This window comes from Rana temporaria, chromosome 13, assembly GCF_905171775.1.
Source record: "Rana temporaria chromosome 13, aRanTem1.1, whole genome shotgun sequence".
NCBI classification, from domain to species: Eukaryota; Metazoa; Chordata; class Amphibia; order Anura; family Ranidae; genus Rana; species Rana temporaria.
In genome coordinates, this window is record NC_053501.1 from 112303519 (window position 1) to 112324476 (window position 20958).

The following is a 20958-nucleotide window of genomic DNA, read 5'->3' on the forward strand; positions in this document are numbered from 1 at the left end:
GTCTAATGTTATTCATTCATATAAAAAAATAAAGTGGTTATGGACTATACTGCATTATGACCACTAGATGGAGCCCAGATCCTATGAAATAATTATCAGCTCCATCTAGTGGCTGTGACGTGGTATTTTCCCCAACCATTTTTTTTTTTTTTTTTTTTTATGAAAGAAATAATATTAAACCAGTGGAGGAAATAGCCTGTGAACATTCCAATTTGCCTCATTTTCACAGAAACAAATGTACCAGCCATTTCACTGGACATTGAAGAAATACACTCCTAAATTATAAATGAAAACATAATTACTGGGTGGGTTGGCCATTCAACATAATCGGCACTATAGAACCACCTTATCTTCCTTGGGCTCCGGGGATAACATTTCTGCATTTCCACGTCTATTGATTTATTTATTTTTTTCATTTTGGATACAAGGTGAACAAATGTTTGAACTTGTGTTCCCAGCTCCGCCCACTTACAATAGTCATAATAAGGATAAGGTATATGCTTAGTCCCCCCCCCCCCCCCCGTCTGTCAAATGTATGGAGTATACCCCATTCTTTATATATACATATATATATATATAAAAATTATTGTGGTAATGTGCCGTAAACTGTGGTTATAGTTAAGCCAGGGTTTCCTGAGAGATGAAAATTACTTCAAGGGCTCCTCCATTGTTATAAGGAGTGAAAGGTGCAGATTTGATTTAGGATGTAAACCCCATTACTTTTCTATGTAATAATCTAATAGTGCCACCTTGTGGTGAATTACATTTACTACAGGCTCAATGCAAAGTAAGACGTATCTTTGGTCAGAAATCCAGGTCTGTACACCTGCTGTGCCCATTATGAGGGGTTCCCACCATCCCTGTGCTGAGTTCCTGGGTCTGTACACCCGCTGTGCCCATTATGAGGGGTTCCCACCATCCCTGTGCTGAGTTCCTGGGTCTGTACACCCGCTGTGCCCATTATGAGGGTTCCCACCATCCCTGTGCTGAGTTCCTGGGTCTGTACACCCGCTGTGCCCATTATGAGGGGTTCCCACCATCCCTGTGCTGAGTTCCTGGGTCTGTACACCCGCTGTGCCCATTATGAGGGGTTCCCACCATCCCTGTGCTGAGTTCCCAGGTCTGTACACTCGCTGTGCCCATTATGAGGGGTTCTCACTATCCCTGTGCTGAGTTCCCGGGTCTGTACACCCGCTGTGCCCATTATGAGGGGTTCCCACCATCCCTGTGCTGAGTTCCTGGGTCTGTACACCCGCTGTGCCCATTATGAGGGGTTCCAACCATCCCTGTGCTGAGTTCCCGGGTCTGTACACCCGCTGTGCCCATTATGAGGAGTTCCCACCATCTCTGTGCTGAGTTCCCGGGTCTGTACACCCGCTGTGCCCATTATGAGGGGTTCCCACCATCCCTGTGCTGAGTTCCCGGGTCTGTACACCTGCTGTGCCCATTATGAAGGGTTCCCACCATCCCTGTGCTGAGTTCCCGGGTCTGTACACCCGCTGTGCCCATTATGAAGGGTTCCCACCATCCCTGTGCTGAGTTCCCGGGTCTGTACACCCGCTGTGCCCATTATGAGGGGTTCCCACCATCCCTGTGCTGAGTTCCTGGGTCTGTACACCCGCTGTGCCCATTATGAGGGGTTCCCACCATCCCTGTGCTGAGTTCCCAGGTCTGTACACTCGCTGTGCCCATTATGAGGGGTTCCCACCATCCCTGTGCTGAGTTCCCGGGTCTGTACACCTGCTGTGCCCATTATGAGGGGTTCCCACCATCCCTGTGCTGAGTTCCCGGGTCTGTACACCTGCTGTGCCCATTATGAGGAGTTCCCACCATCTCTGTGCTGAGTTCCCGGGTCTGTACACCGGCTGTGCCCATTATGAGGGGTTCCCACCATCCCTGTGCTGAGTTCCCGGGTCTGTACACCGGCTGTGCCCATTATGAGGGGTTCCCACCATCCCTGTGCTGAGTTCCCGGGTCTGTACACCTGCTGTGCCCATTATGAGAGGTTCCCACCATCCCTGTGCTGAGTTCCCGGGTCTGTACACCCGCTGTGCCCATTATGAGGGGTTCCCACCATCCCTGTGCTGAGTTTCTGGGTCTGTACACCCGCTGTGCCCATGCTGGGCTCAGCTGGATATTGGATAATTCAGCGATATAGAACACAAAATACAATAAATACTTACATCTTTGTTGTCTCCAGAATAGAAAATAAAAGGTAACGCCCACAGCAGTGACAGCTAGAATAACACTAACAATGATGACACACAGGTGATTATTCCTTTCATTGATGTCCGTCTTTCCTGAAACAAATGCAAATATTTCATAATTCCTTCAATTTTCAGTTGAATAACAATGGATTCAATTTTCTTTAGTTGCCCGTCTATCCAAAATATATATTTCAGTTACTGGTGAAGGAAAAATGTCTGTCTTTACATCACCTCTATGACATCACTAAGGGGTGTAATTATAAAAAATAAAAATAAATCTTACAGCTATGCATCCCTTGAAACGGCATGCCCAATTGTCCCTTTATTCTGTGCAAACGGGAACAAAATCAAATTTTATCAGACTATTTTCTCTCCAGGTTGAATGTTATTCATTCATAAAAAAGAGTGGTTCTGGAAAATACCGCATTATGGCCACTAGATGGCATTGACGATCACAGTTAATTTGGTTTTCCCACGACCCATCTATTAAACCACCACTGCTCAACGGAAGTCTGCAGGTGATATGCCTAAATCTATCAAATGTTCGGGTGCCGGCCCAGTTCATGTATCTGCAGGTATGGACAAGCTTCAAAAGTCTAGATCCAATAAAAATTCCAACTTTATTGAGACATAAAATCACCAAATTACTGCATTATGGCCACAAGATGGAGCTGATGGGGGAAAAACATCAAAAGTCCGGATGGCTGCGCTCCGATAAAACATCCAACTTTATTGAAACATAATCAACCGGGTACAGCACAAAAGGTCAACGTGTTTCAAGTAAGTCGTGAGTAAGTGTTGAAATGGCACGAAACACGTAAGTCATGAGTAAGTGTTGAAATGGCACGAAACAGGTAAGTCATGAGTAAGTGATGAAATAGCACGAAACACGTAAGTCATTTGTAAGTGTTGAAATGGCACGAAACACGTAAGTCATGAGTAAGTGCTGAAATGGCACGAAACACGTAAGTCATGAGTAAGTGCTGAAATGGCACGAAACAGGTAAGTCATGAATAAGTGTTAAAATGGCATGAAACACGTGAGTCATGATTAAGTGTTGAAATGGCAGGAAACATGTAAGTCAAGAGTAAGTGTTGAAATGGCACGAAACACGTCAACCTTTTGCCACAGCGTCTAAGTGCTGTAATCAGGTGATGTATGTCTCAATAAAGTTAGTTGTTTTAACAAGTGCAGCCATCCAGACTTTTAACGTTTTTTTTTCCATTAGCTCCATCTAGTGGCCATATCTTTGGTGTCATTGGGTGGAAATCTACCCCCATCATTGGTTGTAAAGGGGAGAATTATGCCCCATTGTTGGTGTCATTGGAAGGAAATGTGCCCCATTATATGTGTCAATGGGCCCCATTGTTGCTGTCATTGGGAAGAATTGTACACCATCTTTGGTGTCATTGGGTGGAATTCTACCCCCATCATTGGTGTCAAAGGGGGGAATTATGCCCCATTGGTTGTGCCATTGGAAGGAACTGTGCCCCATCCTTGGTGTCAATAGGCCCCATTGTTGCTATCATTGGGAGGAATTGTGCCATATCTTTGGTGTCATTGAAATCTACCTCCATCATTGGTGTCAAAGGGGGGAATCATGCCCCATTGTTGGTGTCATTGGAAGGAAATGTGCCCCATCCCAGCGGGTCAATGGGCCCCATTGTTGGTGTCATTGGGAGGAAAAGTGCCCCATCATGGGTGTCAATGGGTCCCATTGTTGGTGTCATTGGGAGGAATTGTGCCCCATTCCGGGGGTCAATGGGCCCCATTGTTGGTGTCATTGGGAGGAAAAGTGGCCCATTATGGGTGTCAATGAGCCCCATTGTTAGAGTCATTAGAAGGAAATGTGCCCCATCCCGGGGGTCACTGGGCCCCATTGTTGGTGTCATTGGGAGGAAAAGTGCCCCATCATGGGTATCAATGGGCCTCATTGTTGCTGTCATTGGGAAGAATTGTGCCTTATCTTTGGTGTCATTGGGTTGAAATCTACCCCCACCATTGGTGTCAAAGGGGGAATTATGCCCTATTGTTGGTGTCATTGGAAGGAACTGTGCCCCATCATTGGTGTCAATAGGCCCCATTGTTGCTGTTATTGGGAAGAATTGTGTCCCATCTTCAGTGTCATTGGCAGGAATGCTACACGTTCATTGGAGTCAAGGACACGTTCGAGGACCAGAACACACAAACATATAAGCCACCATCTCTCTCCATGTAGAAGAGACATTACTTTGATCTTCAGTTACCTCTACAGAACTCCGAAGGATTTACAGCCTTGGTGACGTTACTGACGGGGTTCTTGGCGGTACAGGTGATGTTGAGGCTCGAATGAACGTCTTCTATATACAGGACGTTACCAGGAATGTTTAGACCACTTCCGTTCCTCCAGGTCACCGTCACGTTGGGTTCCTTCACCACACAAGTCATAAGAACTCTACAAGGCTCGGTGTTGGTGACGTTGCCCTTTAAGTGGATGTCTTCTTCTGATAATATCTCTGCAGGAAACCAGAAGAAACGTTTCAACAAATATTCCAAACTGATGTATAAGTCTTGTTTTTATTCATGTGCTCCATCAGCAACTTCTCGGAGGGTGGTCACCGGCCTTTCCGAAAGGATGGTGACCAACCTTGTGCCGCTATCGAAGGGTTGTGAGTTTGGCGGTCTACTGCAAAAATGAGAAGTCCAGTGGATACATGAATTTAAAGAGAACTCTTATTAACCTTAAAGTTGTCTTGATGCGCCTTTACTTGGGGGAAACTCCTCTCATTCGGGGAATCCCTAAACAGGCGTTCATTTTATTTCCCTATCAGAAATGGCTCATAAGGTATTGCTAACACGTCGGTGTTGGATGTTGAGCTGACCAAAATAGTGGCATTAACCACTAGCCGACCTCCGCACAAACTTATACGTCGACAGAATGGCACGGCTGGGCAAATGGGCGTATATATACACCCCCTTTAATTTGTCGCTGTGTAGTCGCGCGCGCCGCCGGCATCGCATTCCTGACCCTGTCGCGAGCTCCGTGCCCGTGGGACCTGCGGACTCGATGTCCACCGGTGTCCCGCGATCGGGTCACAGAGCTGAAGAACAGGGACATGTCAGTGTAAACACAACATCACAACATCTCCCCCCGTTCTTCCTAGTGACATGTCACTGATAGTCTGTTCCCTGTCATCGGGAACAGCGATCAGTGACGTGTCACGGCAAGCCATGCCCCTAACCATTAGAATCACTCCCTAGGACAGCCAGCCTCGGCTCCTCCAAGGCCACCCCCAATGCATTTCGTCCCACTCACAGGGCTTGTCATAGGGGTCTTTGATTCTAAGACTAAGCCCTGTGAGCAGAGTGAAATGTGTCAGTGGGCATGGACTGGGAGGAGCCTAGGCTGAGGCCATTTTTCGATTTGCACTTAACATATGGGCTGATTGGAGTGCGCTGTCTTCGGGTTGGATGAGCTCTGTGGACGTCGCCATCCGGATTTCAATAGCTATGTTAAGTGACGATCGAGAATGGCCTGAGCCCCGGCTCCTCCCAGGCCACCCCAATGCGTTTCGTCCCACCCAAAAGGCCTTGTCATAGAGGTCTATGACTAAGTCCTGTGGGTAGAGTAAAATGCATCAGGGGTAGTGGCCTGGGAGGAGCCGTGGCTGAGGCCATTCTCGATCGTCACTCAAAATAAGGGCTGATTGGAGTGCAGAGTCTTCCCACCTCAACATTACATATTTGGCTTGGATAAGCTTTATGGACACCACCACTCGGATTTCAGTAGCTATGTTAAGTGAAGATTAAGAACAGCCTCAGCCTTGGCTCCTCCCAGGCCATCCCTAATGCATTTCATCCCATCCACAGGGAGGGGCTGAGGCCATTCTCACAAAAAAAAGGGGGTTGGAGTTCAGTGTCTTCCCACTCCAACATTACATATTGGACTTGGTTGAGTTCTATGGATGCTGGCACCTAGATTTCCGTAGCTACTTTATGAGGTCACATGACATTTCTTCTGATAAAGGGGGCGATATGTGGCCCCTGAAACACGTTGGCCTTTGCACTTATCATGTTTGAGATTTGGACTCAAACATTCCGTTCACACGCCAAGGTTTCTGTGGTAGTTCCTTGGGTTATTGAAGCAGCCCACATGTCACCCAGATACCACATTGGGTCATTACCAGTACAGGTGTGGTAAAATACATCTCAAGTACTAAAGCCCCAGTCACCCAAGTTTATAGAACCATTAATCACACTTCACATTCCATTGTGACAGGTCCCCTTCAAAGCGTAAATGCAACCAAATTGTTATCTTTTAGATTCGTATTGTGGACCTGAACTTAAAAAGCTCAGCTATGATGTGTTATAGGAAACATTATGAGAAGTTCATTGTCCATACGTACCTTTTGTTTGGAATTCCTCCTGAAAATGATCAGTGCACTTCCTGGAGGTGCCTAGGCACTCCTGAGCCTTGAGCCTCATAGCTGTATATCTGTAGTAGGAGATCTAAGGTACAGACTTCAAGACCTCAGAAGATTTGATGATGTCTCCACTGTGCTGCTCAATGTTTTCTTTGCTGGAGGGTATGATATGAGGAAGTAAAGCCCTGCCTCTACCAAGATGGCCGCCTCCGCACAGCAACACAATGTAGAACAAGGCATTGAAAGCGTAACTGCTATAATGTGTTATAGGGAACATTATGAGAAAGTTCATTGTCCATACATACCCTTTGTCTGGAATTCCTCCTGAAAAACATCAGTGCACTTCTTGGAGGTGCCTAGGCACTCCTGAGCTTTGAGCCTCATAGCTGTATATCTGTAGTAGGAGACCTAAGGTACAGGCTTCAAGTCTACGAAGATTCAAGTCTACGAAGATTTGGTGATGTCTCCACTGTGTTGTTCAATGTTTTCTGTGCTGGAGGGTATGATATGAGGAAGTAAAGCCCTGCCTCTACCAAGATGGCTGCCTCCGCACAGCAACACAGTGTAGAACAAGGCATTCAAAGCGTAACTGCTATGATGTGTTATAGGGAACATTATGAGAAAGTTCATTGTCAATACATACCCTTTGTCTGGAATTCCTCCTGAAAAACATCAGTGCACTTCTTGGAGGTGCCTAGGCACTCCTGAGCTTTGAGCCTCATAGCTGTATATCTGTAGTAGGAGACCTAAGGTACAGGCTTCAAGTCTACGAAGATTTGGTGATGTCTCCACTGTGTTGTTCAATGTTTTCTGTGCTGGAGGGTATGATATGAGGAAGTAAAGCCCTGCCTCTACCAAGATGGCCGCCTCCGCACAGTAACACAGTGTAGAAAAAGGCATGATAAGTCAGTAATGGAGAAAGAACAGCTATGGGGAAACCACAGTAATTACTGGTGACTAGTCCTTTGCTCCCTGATGGTCCTTTTTTGGGCACATCTTCCAGAGTTCAGTTTCTCTATACAGTGGAACCTCGGACTGCAATTAACGTGGCTACGAGCATTTCGCAATACGAGCACTGTATTTCCTAAAGTCCCAACTCGGTTTGCGAGTGTTGTCTCGCAAAACGAGCAGGATTCAGACCAAAGCGGTGTGCAATACCGCGTTTCGCCTGAGACACTGATTGGATCGCAAATGCACGGAAAGGCCCGAGGACAGTTCGGCTGACCTCGGCAAACCTCGGAAAGCATTGGGAACGGAGTCTTTCCGAGGTTTGCCGAGGTCAGGCGAACTGTCCTCTGGCCTTTTTGGCAGTTTCCAAGGCTCTCCAGCACCCCCCCCCCCACCTCTGGCCACATGCGGTATTGCATGCCATTGAATTCAATGCGGAACAAATTATGTTCATTTTCACTGACTTCAATGGGGAATCTCGCTTTGATATGCGAGTACTTTGGATTACGAGCATTCTCCTGGAACGGATTATGCTCGTAATTTAATGTTCCACTGTATTAAAAAATACATCTCAGGCCCCGTACACACGTCCGAGGAACTCGACGTGCCAAACACATCGAGTTCCTCGTCGAGTTCAGTGTGGAAGCCGCCGAGGATCTCGGCGGGCCGACTTTCCTCATTGAACAACGAGGAAATAGAGATCATGTTCTCTTTTCGGCCCGACAAATTCCTCGTCGGCTTCCTCGCTGAAAAGTGTACACACGACCGAGTTTCTCGGCAGAATCCAGCTCCGACCGAGTTTCTGGCTGAATTCTGCCGAGAAACTCGGTCGTGTGTACGGGGCCATAGTCATTCCAGCATATTACATGGTTCACTCTAATGCCGCATCGAAAAATTCCGACAAGAAATTTTCAATGTGAGCTTTTGGTCGGAAATTCAATCTTTATACCAAAACTTACTGTAGACTTTCAGGTCGTAACGTATCACGTAGCTCTCTTGTGTTCCTTTTAGCTGTAGACTTGCAGTGTAGACTTTTTCATCCTCCAGGCTGAGGTTCATTATTACTAAAGAAGCATCTTCAGTGGCCCACATGTTTCCTTTGTGGTCGGGATCCCGAAAGTTGATGGGTTCTCCTGGCTTTGTTTTAACCCGGACATCACCATCGTAGACCCAGGAGACGTCTTCAACATCATCCCTGTTGAGCTGAAGAGTGACATTGCCTCCCGCCGGGCCAAGAACCATCCGCGTTTCCTCATTCCGAGCTCCACATATCACACCTAGGGGAAGGAATAAACATCGTTATTTGGTAACCTAAAAGATCGATTGCGGGAAATAAAAGACCAAGTCCTCCATCGAGTCCATATTTCTAGATCGAGCTTCATCCCAAGAAGATTTAAATTCACTTCCTTCCTCTGCTGGAAGTCTTTTCCAGGCGGCAACAACTCTTTCGGTAAAATAATACTAGGAAGAGGAGGGGTGGCCACACACAGAAACAAAAATTCAATAAGAGGGCACGACTGGGCACTGCCCAGGGGCCCCAGTTGCATGGGGGGCCTCTGCCCCTGCCCTTTCTCCAAAGCAGCTGGTCCTTGAGCCCGGACTGCCCCTCTACATCCCAGATATCCCCCAAGCACTCTGACCCCTCTACACCCCAGATATCCCCTGGCACTCTGACCCCTCTACACCCCAGATATCTCCCCAGCACTCTGACCCCTCTACACCCCAGATATCCCCCCAGCACTCTGACCCCTCTACACCCCAGATATCCCCCCAGCACTCTGACTCCTCTACACCCCAGATATCCCCCCAGCACTCTGACCCCTCTTCACCCCAGATATCCCCCCAGCACTCTGACCCCTCTACACCCCAGATATCCCCCCAGCACTCTGACCCCTCTACACCCCAGATATCCCCCCAGCACTCTGACCCCTCTACACCCCAGATATCCCCCCAGCACTCTGACCCCTCTACACCCCAGATATCCCCCCGGCACTCTGACCCCTCTACACCCCAGATATCTCCCGGCACTCTGACCCCTCTACACCCCAGATATCCCCCCAGCACTCTGACCCCTCTACACCCCAGATACTCCCCCAGCACCCTGACGCCTCTACATCCCAGATATCCCCCCGGGAATCTCTGACCCCTCTACACCCCAGATATCCCCCCAGCCCTCTGACCCCTCTACACCCCAGATATCCCCCCAGCACTGACTCCTCTACACCCCAGATATCCCCCCAGCACTCTGACCCCTTTACACACTCCGTTTGTGGCGTGTGTGCAGAAAAGGCTTCCTTCCCATCACTCTCCTATACAGCTTCTCCATGTGCAAAGTGCACGGAATTGTTGAAGGATGCACAGTGACCCCACCTGCAGCAAGTTGATGTTGTAGGTCTTTGGAGGAGGTTCGTGGGCTGTTTTTGACCGTTCTCACCATCCTTCGCCTTTTCCTCTCCGGGTAAGGCAGGTAAGGCAGGGATGATTATGAGATTCACTGGCTCATCTAACTGTTTTTAATAAATCTTCTGGTTGTGATGTCATTCATCCCACTTTCCAGCAGTAAATATAACATCGTTATGTTTGTAAATATCAATGCATAATGTCCAATGACTTCAGTAAAACTGAGATGTTTAATATATTGCCATTCATCCCCCTGAAGAGACCCCAAGGTCGAAACACGTCAGGGTCTACATACAGTTCGATTATATAATGTAATGCTGTATAAATCACATGGCTGCCTTGCTGTATTATGGAATATGTACCGTATCTCTACTACCAGAATTTATATTATAGTTATAACATGTATCCTTATATATTTCAATAAAAGATTTTTACACAACTCTTTTACTTGGATTCATATAATTTGCTGCATTAAAACCCCTTTAGGGCAGTGGTTCTCAACCTGGGGGTCGGGACCCCCTCGGGGGTCAAATGATGATCTTCCAGGGGTCACCAAATCCTGGGCTGTTCCTGAAGCCCGCATCACTCTCCCAGCCTTTTTATGGCCGCCCAGCTGGGCTGTTCCTGGAGCCCGTGGCCGCCCACTCGGCCTCTTTGCAGCCGCCCATTCAGATCACAGCATGGCTGGGGGGGCAGAGACTAGAGGTCCGCTGGCTGGTGAGGAATGTGAAGAGGGAGGGGCTGGAGGAGACCATATCTCCTGATTTCAGCATAGGTGTCACTGCAACTGTACACCACCTAGTCGGAGACTACCTGTGTCACTCACAGTTGTGGCACTCACAGTGACACTACCTCTGATTATAGTTGCCATTAAAAGTCCCCACTACAGTCCCCAGATCAGCAGATGACCTTGATTAAGAACACCCATGTTGGCTGATCAAAACTCTCCCACAACATTGCCACTCATCCCCTTCCCCCCGCCAAGGAGTAAGACAAGGAATAAAAAATAGAGAATACATGGAAGGGAGAGAAAAAGAGGGGAGGAAGAAAGAAAAAGGGAGAGGAAGAACAAGAAAGACGGCTAGAGAGAGGGATGGGGGGCAAAAAACAAGAAATTAGAATAAAGAGCGATAAAAGGGAAAGAAAGGAGAACAAAGAGGGTGGTAAATCCTAAAATGTACCATATATGGTTTCAATACTGTACGAGATGAGGGGCATGCTAAATTTGTCACCACTATGATTGGGTGCACCTGTCTATGAAGTTCAAGGCTTAATGAGCTCACCAAACCAATTGCGTGTTCCAATCAATCAGTGCCAAGTAGTTACAGGTATTCGAATCAACAAAATGACAAGGGTGCCCAAATTTATGCACCTGTCTAATTTTGTTTTGATGCATATTGCGCATTTTCTGTTAATCCAATAAACCTCAATTCACTACCGAAATATTACTGTGACCTTCAGTTATTTGATCGATCAAAATTAAATTGCTGATCCAAACACCCAAATATTTAGAAATGACAATCATGGAAATTGTCCTAAAACCTTTATATTATACCTACAGTATCTATTATCTATCAATATGCCTGTCTATCTATCTATCTATCTACCGTGGGTTAGGGGCGCAAATTACTTGTCGTGCCTTGGGTGCCGACGACCCACGCTACGAAAATGTTACTGTTCGGGATCCCCACAACTTGGGAAATTTTATGAAGGGGTCACGGCACTAAAAAGGATAAGAAGCGCTGCCTTAGGGGAACTTCCCAACAGTACCATCCTTTGCCTCTCGAATATTTTATGTGCCGGCCACTTCCTCCCTTAACAAGAACTGTGACTGTGGTGTTCCATTTCCTCCCTATGCAGCCTAAACCAATGTGTAGAACAATCTTTGTTTAAGCCCTGGTTCACACTGATGCTACTTTGAAATCGTGCTACTTTACTTGAAGTAGCGCGATTTCAGAGTAGCAAGGTCAGCGCGATTTCAGGTGCTACTTGATCAGTGGCGGTGCGTCCATAGGGACGCAGGAGTGCCGCCCCCTCTGGCTCGCTCACAGCCAGTAAAATATACAGATTCATACACTGTATGAATCTGTATATTTTCGCCGCTGCCGCCCACTATTCAGCTGACCGGATGTTGAGCGCCGGTCAGCTGAATAGCGGCAGCTGACTGGCTGTGTGGAAGTGCCTATCAGGGCCAGCGGCCCTGATAGGCTGTCCGAGCCCTGAGGCTGTAGTCGGCTTCCTGAAGCTCATCCTCGGGGCGTACCGGCTGTACGTCCGAGGATAAGACTGACAGGCGTCTCAGCCAATCAGGTAACCTGATTGGCTGAAGCGTCATCGAGGGCGGGACGAGGGACATCGAGGGACGTAGAAGCCATAAAGGTAAGTGCCAGGGGGGGAGGTACTGGGCACGGTAGCTACAAGTGGGGGCACAGTGGCTACAAGTGGGGGCACAGTGGCTACAAGTGGGGGCATAGTGGCTACAAGTGGGGGCACAGTGGCAACAATTGGGGGCACAGTGGCAACAATTGGGGGCACAGTGGCAACAATTGGGGGCACAGTGGTGACAATTGGGGGCACAGTGGCGACAATTGGGGGCACAGTGGCGACAATTGGGGGCACATTGACGACAATTGGGGGCACATTGACGACAATTGGGGGCACAGTGGCTACAATTGGGGGCACAGTGGCTGTATTTGATGGCATAGTGGTGACAATTGATGGCACAGTAGCTGCGTTTGATGGTATGGCACAGTGGCTGTGTTTTGATGGCATGGCACAGTGGCTGCGTTTTGATGGCACAGTGACTGCATTTGATGGCATGGCACAGTGGTGACAATTGATAGGTACAGTGAGGCTGCAATTGTTTTTTTTGTTTTTTTTCGTTTGCGCCCCCCTAAAAATTTTGAGCACCAGTCGCCACTGTACTTGATAGACATTTGTGTGGCTTCATACACAGATGTCTATAGAAATCGTACCTGAAATCGGCAAAAGTAGTGCAGGAACTACTTTTGCAAATCGGTGCGGCGCCGCAAAATCAGTGTCGCACCGATTGGAACAGTGCCATTGCCGCCAATAGGCTGCGACTTGTCATGCGATTTGATCTCTCAAATCGCTTGACAAATCGCTCCAAAAGTGAACCAAGGCTAAGTCAAAGAGAACAACAACTTGCAATTGGCCACCTTAAATACCTTTTCTCATGATTGGGTGCACCTGTCTATGAAGTTCAAGGCTAATGGCCCGTACACACGATCCGAATATCGTACGACTTTTTTCGCTTAATAGTATCAAGTAAAATGAAATAGGTTATTAAAGTCACGAAAAGTCTCGTACGACGGAAAAAAATAATCGGAAGTGATGTCATGTGTTGTAATGTATTTGTATTGTATTGTCGGACGACAACTGTACTGACTAAACGAAAATCGTACGATCTTACATCGTACGAGGAAAATTTTCGTGCATGTCCGATCGAAAAATATCGGATGAACGGTCGTGATCGGCTCTCGAAAGTAGTGTACACACGATCCGAAAATCGTACGATTCTTCATCGGACGATCGTTTTCGTCCGATATTTGAATCGTGTGTACAGGCCATTAATGAGCTCACCAAACCAATTGCGTGTTCCAATCAATCAGTGCTAAGTAGTTACAGGTATTCGAATCAACAAAATGACAAGGGTGCCCAAATTTGTGCACCCGTCTAATTTTGTTTTGATGCATATTGCGCATTTTCTGTTAATCCAATAAACCTCAATTCACTACCGAAATATTACTGTGACCTTCAGTTATTTGATCGATCAAAATTAAATTGCTGATCCAAACACCCAAATATTTATAAATGACAATCATGGAAATTGTCCTAAAACCTTTATATTATACCTATCTATTATCTATCAATATGCCTGTCTATCTATCTATCTATCGATCTATCTAATTACTAAAATCTCATATAGGCTTTAATAGTGTTATATAATTACAAAGGTCAAGTTCTAGCTAAATATCTATGCGTCCATCTATATACAGTATATATTTAACAACAAATTAATTTCGATTCTACATACGGTATATATTTATTTATATTAAAGATGCCTCTAGATGCCTCAATGCATTTGGTTGCTGCCATGTGATTGGCTGCTTAGGAATTTGTGTTACCAAGCACTTGCAACAGGCGCACCTAATAAAGTGGCACTGGCCGGTGAGTCCACAAACAATTTCACCCTTCAGTGAATCGGACCGAATTTCACAGTAAAGCTCACCACACACATTACTATCTGATTGTACGATCTCCTTTAGATCTTTCAACGAGCATGTAGGTCCTCCTATTATTACATCATTTTTTGGTAGATCTAATATGTGCAAAGATTGGACGGTCAGATGGTAAAATCCAGTGAGCCTAATCTATTTGTAAAAGATCTGTTCAATTAAAAAAATGGGAATAAACTTACCGATCCACCTGTAAAGGACCATCAGACCGAGCAGGAGAACGCGTCCACCTCTTGGTTCCATTGTCCCGTTGAAATGACAATTCTCTTTGATCTTAAATAAACAGTCCGACCAAAAAAAAAAAAAAAAAAAAAAAAGGAAGCAAAGCGATGAAGTCAGTGTTAAATCTGTACAGGATGTAATATCGTGACTCAGCCCGTCTGATGTATTCGCTGTCTGTCCCGTCATTTAGATTTGAACACGGCTCCTCCTATGAAAAAAAAAGAATGAAAACAAGTTCATTATTTCATTATTGGTAGGAATAGTGTCCTCGTTGTTGGTATCATTGGTAGGAACAGTGCCCTCGTTGTTGGTATCATTGATAGGAATAGTGTCCTCGTTGTTGGTATCATTGATAGGAATAGTGCCCTCGTTGTTGGTATCATTGGTAGGAATAGTGCCCCCGTTGTTAGTATCATTGGTAGCAATAGTGCCCTCGTTGTTAGTATCATTGGTAGCAATAGTGTCCCCGTTGTTGGTATCATTGGTAGGAATAGTGTCCTCCTTGTTGGTATCATTAGTAGGAATAATCCCCTTGTTGTTGGTATCATTGGTAGGAATAGTGCCCTCGTTGTTAGTATCATTGGTAGCAATAGTGCCCTCGTTGTTAGTATCATTGGTAGCAATAGTGTCCCCGTTGTTGGTATCATTGGTAGGAATAGTGTCCTCCTTGTTGGTATCATTGGTAGGAATAGTGTCCCCGTTGTTGGTATCATTGGTAGGAATAGTGCCCTCGTTGTTGGTATCATTGGTAGGAATAGTGTCCTCGTTGTTGGTATTATTGGTAGGAATAGTGTCCTCGTTGTTGGTATTATTGGTAGGAATAGTGCCCTCGTTGTTAGTATCATTGGTAGCAATAGTGTCCCCGTTGTTGGTATTATTGGTAGGAATAGTGTCCTCGTTGTTGGTATCATTGGTAGGAATAGTGCCCTCGTTGTTGGTATCATTGGTAGGAATAGTGCCCTCGTTGTTGGTATCATTGGTAGGAATAGTGCCCTCGTTGTTGGTATCATTGGTAGGAATAGTGCCCTCGTTGTTGGTATCATTGGTAGGAATAGTGTCCTTGTTGTTGGTATCATTGGTAGGAATAGTGTCCTCGTTGTTGGTATCATTGGTAGGAATAGTGCCCTCGTTGTTGGTATCATTGGTAGGAATAGTGTCCTCGTTGTTGGTATCATTGGTAGGAATAGTGTCCCCGTTGTTGGTATCATTGGTAGGAATAGTGCCCTCGTTGTTGGTATCATTGGTAGGAAAAGTGTCCTCGTTGTTGGTATCATTGGTAGGAATAGTGCCCTCGTTGTTGGTATCATTGGTAGGAATAGTGTCCTTGTTGGTATCATTGGTAGGAATAGTGCCCTCGTTGTTGGTATCATTGGTAGGAATAGTGTCCTTGTTGGTATCATTGGTAGGAATAGTGTCCTCGTTGTTGGTATCATTGGTAGGAATAGTGCCCTCGTTGTTGGTATCATTGGTAGGAATAGTGTCCTTGTTGTTGGTATCATTGGTAGGAATAGTGTCCTTGTTGTTGGCATCATTGGTAGGAATAGTGTCCTCGTTGTTGGTATCATTGGTAGGAATAGTGTCCTCGTTGTTGGTATCATTGGTAGGAATAATGCCCCCGTTGTTGGCATCATTGGTAGGAATAGTGTCCTCGTTGTTGGTATCATTGGTAGGAATAGTGTCCTCCTTGTTGGTATCATTGGTAGGAATAGTGTCCTCGTTGTTGGTATCATTGGTAGGAATAGTGTCCCCGTTGTTGGTATCATTGGTAGGAATAGTGCCCCCCCCCCCCGTTGTTGGTATCATTGGTAGTAATAGTGTCCTCGTTGTTGGTATCATTGGTAGGAATAGTGTCCTTGTTGGTATCATTGGTAGGAATAGTGCCCTCGTTGTTGGTATCATTGGTAGTAATAGTGTCCTCATTGTTGGTATCATTGGTAGGAATAGTGTCCTCGTTGTTGGTATCATTGGTAGGAATAGTGCCCCCGTTGTTGGTATCATTGGTAGGAATAATGCCCTTGTTGTTGATATCATTGGTAATAATAGTGCCCCCGTTGTTGGTATCATTGGTAGGAATAGTGTCCCCGTTGTTGGTTAAGCGTCTGTCTAGTCATGGGCACAGTGAGGCATGGGCACAGTGAGGCATGGGCACAGTGGGGCATGGGCACAGTGGGGCATGGGCACAGTGGGGCACAGTGAGGCATGGACACAGTGAGGCACAGTGAGGCATGGACACAGTGAGGCACAGTGAGGCATGGACATGGACACCCTAGGCTTAAACTCTAGTCAATACTTTTTCCCAGTTTTTTTGTGGTAAGATTAGGTGCCTCGGCTTATATTCGAGTATACGGTATGTTAAAAATGTTTGTCTTGCGCATCAAACCGATGAATAAGATAGGAAAAGGTCATCGTCCAATCGGATTGTGTTAATCTATCATCTTAAAATGTCTACATGTCATTTTTAACAGTTTCTGAACCCCCCCCCCCCCCCCCGTGCTCTGCAACACCACGGCATATGGAGCGTTCTGTGACACAGGATGAGGCTTCCCGCATCAGCGACAAGACATCAGCGTCTGGCGAGCCGACCACAAGACATAACCTACAGAACATCTTCTGTACAATGTCTGCTGAATACACACATACAGTGCCTTGAAAAAGTATTCATACCCCTTGAAAGAGGTTTGTTAGAGAACCTTAGTGAACAAACAGCATCATGAAGGCTGAGGCACACACTAGACAGGTCAGGGATAACGTTGTGGAGAAGTATAAAGCAGGGTTAGGTTATAAAAAAAAAATCTCCCAAGCTTTGAACATCTCACAAAGCTTCTGTTCAATCCATCATCGGAAAATGGAAAGAGTATGGCACAACCGCAAACCTACCAAGACATGGCCGTCCACCTAAACTGACCGGGCCGGGCAAGGAGAGCATTCATCAGAGAAGCAGCCGAGGGGCCCATGGTAACTCTGGAGGAGCTGCAGAGACCCACAGCTCAGGGGGGAGAATCTGTCCACAGGACAACTATTAGTGGTCTCTCCACAAATCTGCCCTTTATGGAAGAGTGACAAGAAGAAAGACATTGGAGAAAGAAAACCATAAGAAGTCCTGTTTGCAGTTTGTGAGAAGCTGTGTGGGGGAAGGGACACAGCACACATGTGGAAGAAGGTGCTCTGGTCACATGACATCAAAATGTATATTTTTGTTGGCCTAAAAGCAAAACGCTATGTGTGTGTTGTGCAACATGGGAACGCTATAGCGGAAGGTGAACGGGGACTGGAGAGAGAGGACTGAGCAGCAGAAGATCAGCAGAGCTGGGGGACCAGAGCATGAGAAACTAGCAGATGTGATATGTGGTGAGCAGCGTTGTACCATTATAGCGGGAGGTGAGCGTGGACCAAACAGAGATGAGGATCAGCAAACAAGAGGATCAGGAGAGCCGGGGGTTACTACTGAGTGGAGGATCAGCAGAGCTGGGGGTTACTACTGAGTGGAGGATCAGAAGAGCCGGGGGTTACTACCGAATGGAGGATCTGCAGAGCCAGGGGTTACTACTGAGTGGAGGATCTGCAGAGCCAGGGGTTACTACTGAGTGGAGGATCAGAAGAGCCTGGGGTTACTACTGAGTGAAGGATCAGAAGAGCCAGGGGGTTACTACTGAGTGGAGGATCAGAAGTGCCGGGGGTTACTACTGAGTGGAGGATCAGCAGAGCCGGGGGTTACTACTGAGTGGAGGATCAACAGAGCTGGGGGTTACTACTGAGTGGAGGATCAGCAGAGCCGGGAGTTACTACTGAGCAGTGCCGATCCTGACCTTCCTGGGGCCCTAAGCAAAATGACATGTCACATTAAAGTTGAGAAGGGGGGGGGGGGGCGCTGCCGACTGTCACATTAAAGATTAAAGTTGAGAAGCGGGGGTGTTTTGCGGTCGGAAATTACTTCTTACATTAAAGTGAGAAGTGGGGGGTGCTGACTTTTTACCTCTTCTCCCATGCAGCCAGCGATTTGAGAAGCGGGGTGAGCGGCCGAAAATGATTTCTCACCAGGCGGGGCCTCTAGTATTTGGGGGGCCCTCTGCAACTTTGCGGGGCCCTAAGCGGCTTGCATAGTGAGCCTATAGGGCGGATCGGCCCTGCTACTGTGGAGGATCAGCAGAGCTGGGGGTTACTACTGAGTGGAGGATCAGCAGAGCTGGGGGTTACTACTGAGTGGAGGATCAGCAGAGCCGGGGGTTACTACTGAGTGGAGGATCAGCAGAGCCGGGGGTTAGTACTGAGTGGAGGATCAGCAGAGCCGGGGGTTAGTACTGAGTGGAGGATCAGCAGAGCCGGGGGTTAGTACTGAGTGGAGGATCAGCAGAGCCGGGGGTTAGTACTGAGTGGAGGATCAGCAGAGCCGGGGGTTAGTACTGAGTGGAGGATCAGCAGAGCCGGGGGTTAGTACTGAGTGGAGGATCAGCAGAGCCGGGGGTTAGTACTGACTGGAGGATCAGCAGAGCCGGGGGTTAGTACTGAGTGGAGGATCAGCAGAGCTGGGAGTACTACTGAGCAAGGGATCTACTGAACGAGGGTAGTAATAAGCTCAGAATCTGCTAAATGGGGGTAATACTGAGCTTGGGATCTGCTGAGCGGGGGTACTAACAAACTGGGGCTCTACAAATAGTAAGCCAACACACACAGGGCATCACAGAAGCATCATAGAAGAATTACAGAAACAACAAAAACACATAAAGGAATGCCCGTTGAGTCAGTAGGCGCATTTGCCCTCGTTCTCACCGGTGAGATTCGTCATGCGCGACTTTTTTCTGTTTTTCTTGCGACGAATGAACAACGAAGTCGCAAAGCCACAATGACATCAGAGGTGCAAACTGATCCAGGAGCGCATGCAGGAGCTCCTCACACTCCTTTATAAGAATATTTAGCTGGAATTCTACTGGTTGTGCCCAGAGCGAGGAGGTCACGTGGCGGGCACGCGCCTTCCTATCTCGGATTCATGGCGGGCACGCGCCTTCCTATCTCGGATCGGTATCGCTTGTTGGGGATCGGCATGATGTTCAGTTGAGCATTGCAGGAAGTTCAGCAGAGATGGGGGATGTAGAAGCAGATGATTGTCTCTTATCAGGATGTGATATGACGAGTACGCTGATAAATATCGCTGCAGAGGGCGCTGTGCGCGGGCCGCAGGGCCGCTCTGTCCCAGGATGGTGCAAGTCATCTTTTTAGGGTGAGATTAAAGTGAACCTGTCATAGAACTTCCATTGTTGATTTCTTGGCTGTCATGGTCACCCCCCAGCTTCTCCGCTTAGTGAAACACTAGGGTCCCCTTCACGCTTGAAACGCGTTGCCTTGTTAACTGACTTAATGAACCACTAGAGTCCCCTTCACCCTTGAAATGCGTTGCCTTGTTAACTGACTAAGACCCCTTTCACACTGGGGCCGCGGCGCGTTAGCAGTCAAGGGATGCTAGTTTTAGTGGGGCTTTACCGTTGTTTTAGCGGCACTTTTCAGCCGCTAGCAGGGCGCCTTTACCCCCCACTAGCTGACTTAATGAACCACTAGGGTCCCCTTTACCCTTAACAGGCGCTAATTTTAGAGCTAAAACACCTGAAAAGAGCCAACAGTGTGAAAGGGGTCTTAGTGAACCACTAGGGTCACCTTGTGAGGCTGCGGATGGGCATTGATAAGGCTGCATTGATGGGCAATTGTGAGGCTGCAGATGGGCTTTAATCAAGCTGCATTGATGGGCAATTGTGAGGCAGCAGATGGGCATTCATTAAGCTGCATTGATGGGCAATTTTGAGGCTGCAGATGGGCAATGATCAGGCTGCATTGATGGGCAATTTTGAGGCTGCAGATGGGCATTCATTAAGCTGCATTGATGGGCAATTTTGAGGCTGCTGATGGGCATTGATCAGGCTACATTGATGGGCAATTGTGAGGCTGCAGATGGGCATTTATAAGGCTGCATTGATGGGTAATTGTGAGGCTGCAGATGGGCATTGATCAGGCTGCATTGATGGGTAATTGTGAGGCTGCAGATGGGCATTGATAAGGCTGCATTGATGGGCATTTGTGAGGCTGCAGATGGGCATTGATTAGGCTGCATTGATGGGCAATTGTGAGGCTGCAGATGGGCATTGATAAGGCTGCATTGATGGGTAATTTTAAGGCTGCAGATGGGCATTCATTTAGCTGCATTGATGGGCATTTGTGAGGCTGCAGATGGGCATTCATTTAGCTGCATTGATGGGTAATTGTGAGGCTGCAGATGGGCATTTATAAGGCTGCATTGATGGGTAATTGTGAGGCTGCAGATGGGCATTGATCAGGCTGCATTGATGGGTAATTGTGAGGCTGCAGATGGGCATTGATAAGGCTGCATTGATGGGCATTTGTGAGGCTGCAGATGGGCATTGATTAGGCTGCATTGATGGGCAATTGTGAGGCTGCAGATGGGCATTGATAAGGCTGCATTGATGGGTAATTTTAAGGCTGCAGATGGGCATTCATTTAGCTGCATTGATGGGC

The 20958-nt window shown here is 47.2% G+C and overlaps 1 protein-coding gene across 1 annotated transcript in view; it reads right to left on the bottom strand.

Annotated features, from left to right (window-relative positions):
* The window catches only part of LOC120920123, a 63666-nt gene that overhangs the window by 8518 nt on the left and 34190 nt on the right, over positions 1-20958 (bottom strand). Inside the window, exons 6-9 of the mRNA XM_040332036.1 lie at positions 14400-14564; positions 8518-8835; positions 4454-4702; positions 2184-2300 (exon numbers count right to left, since the gene is read on the bottom strand). Coding sequence (XP_040187970.1) covers positions 2184-2300; positions 4454-4702; positions 8518-8835; positions 14400-14564 — 849 coding nt within the window. The remainder of the gene's footprint in view (positions 1-2183; positions 2301-4453; positions 4703-8517; positions 8836-14399; positions 14565-20958) is intronic.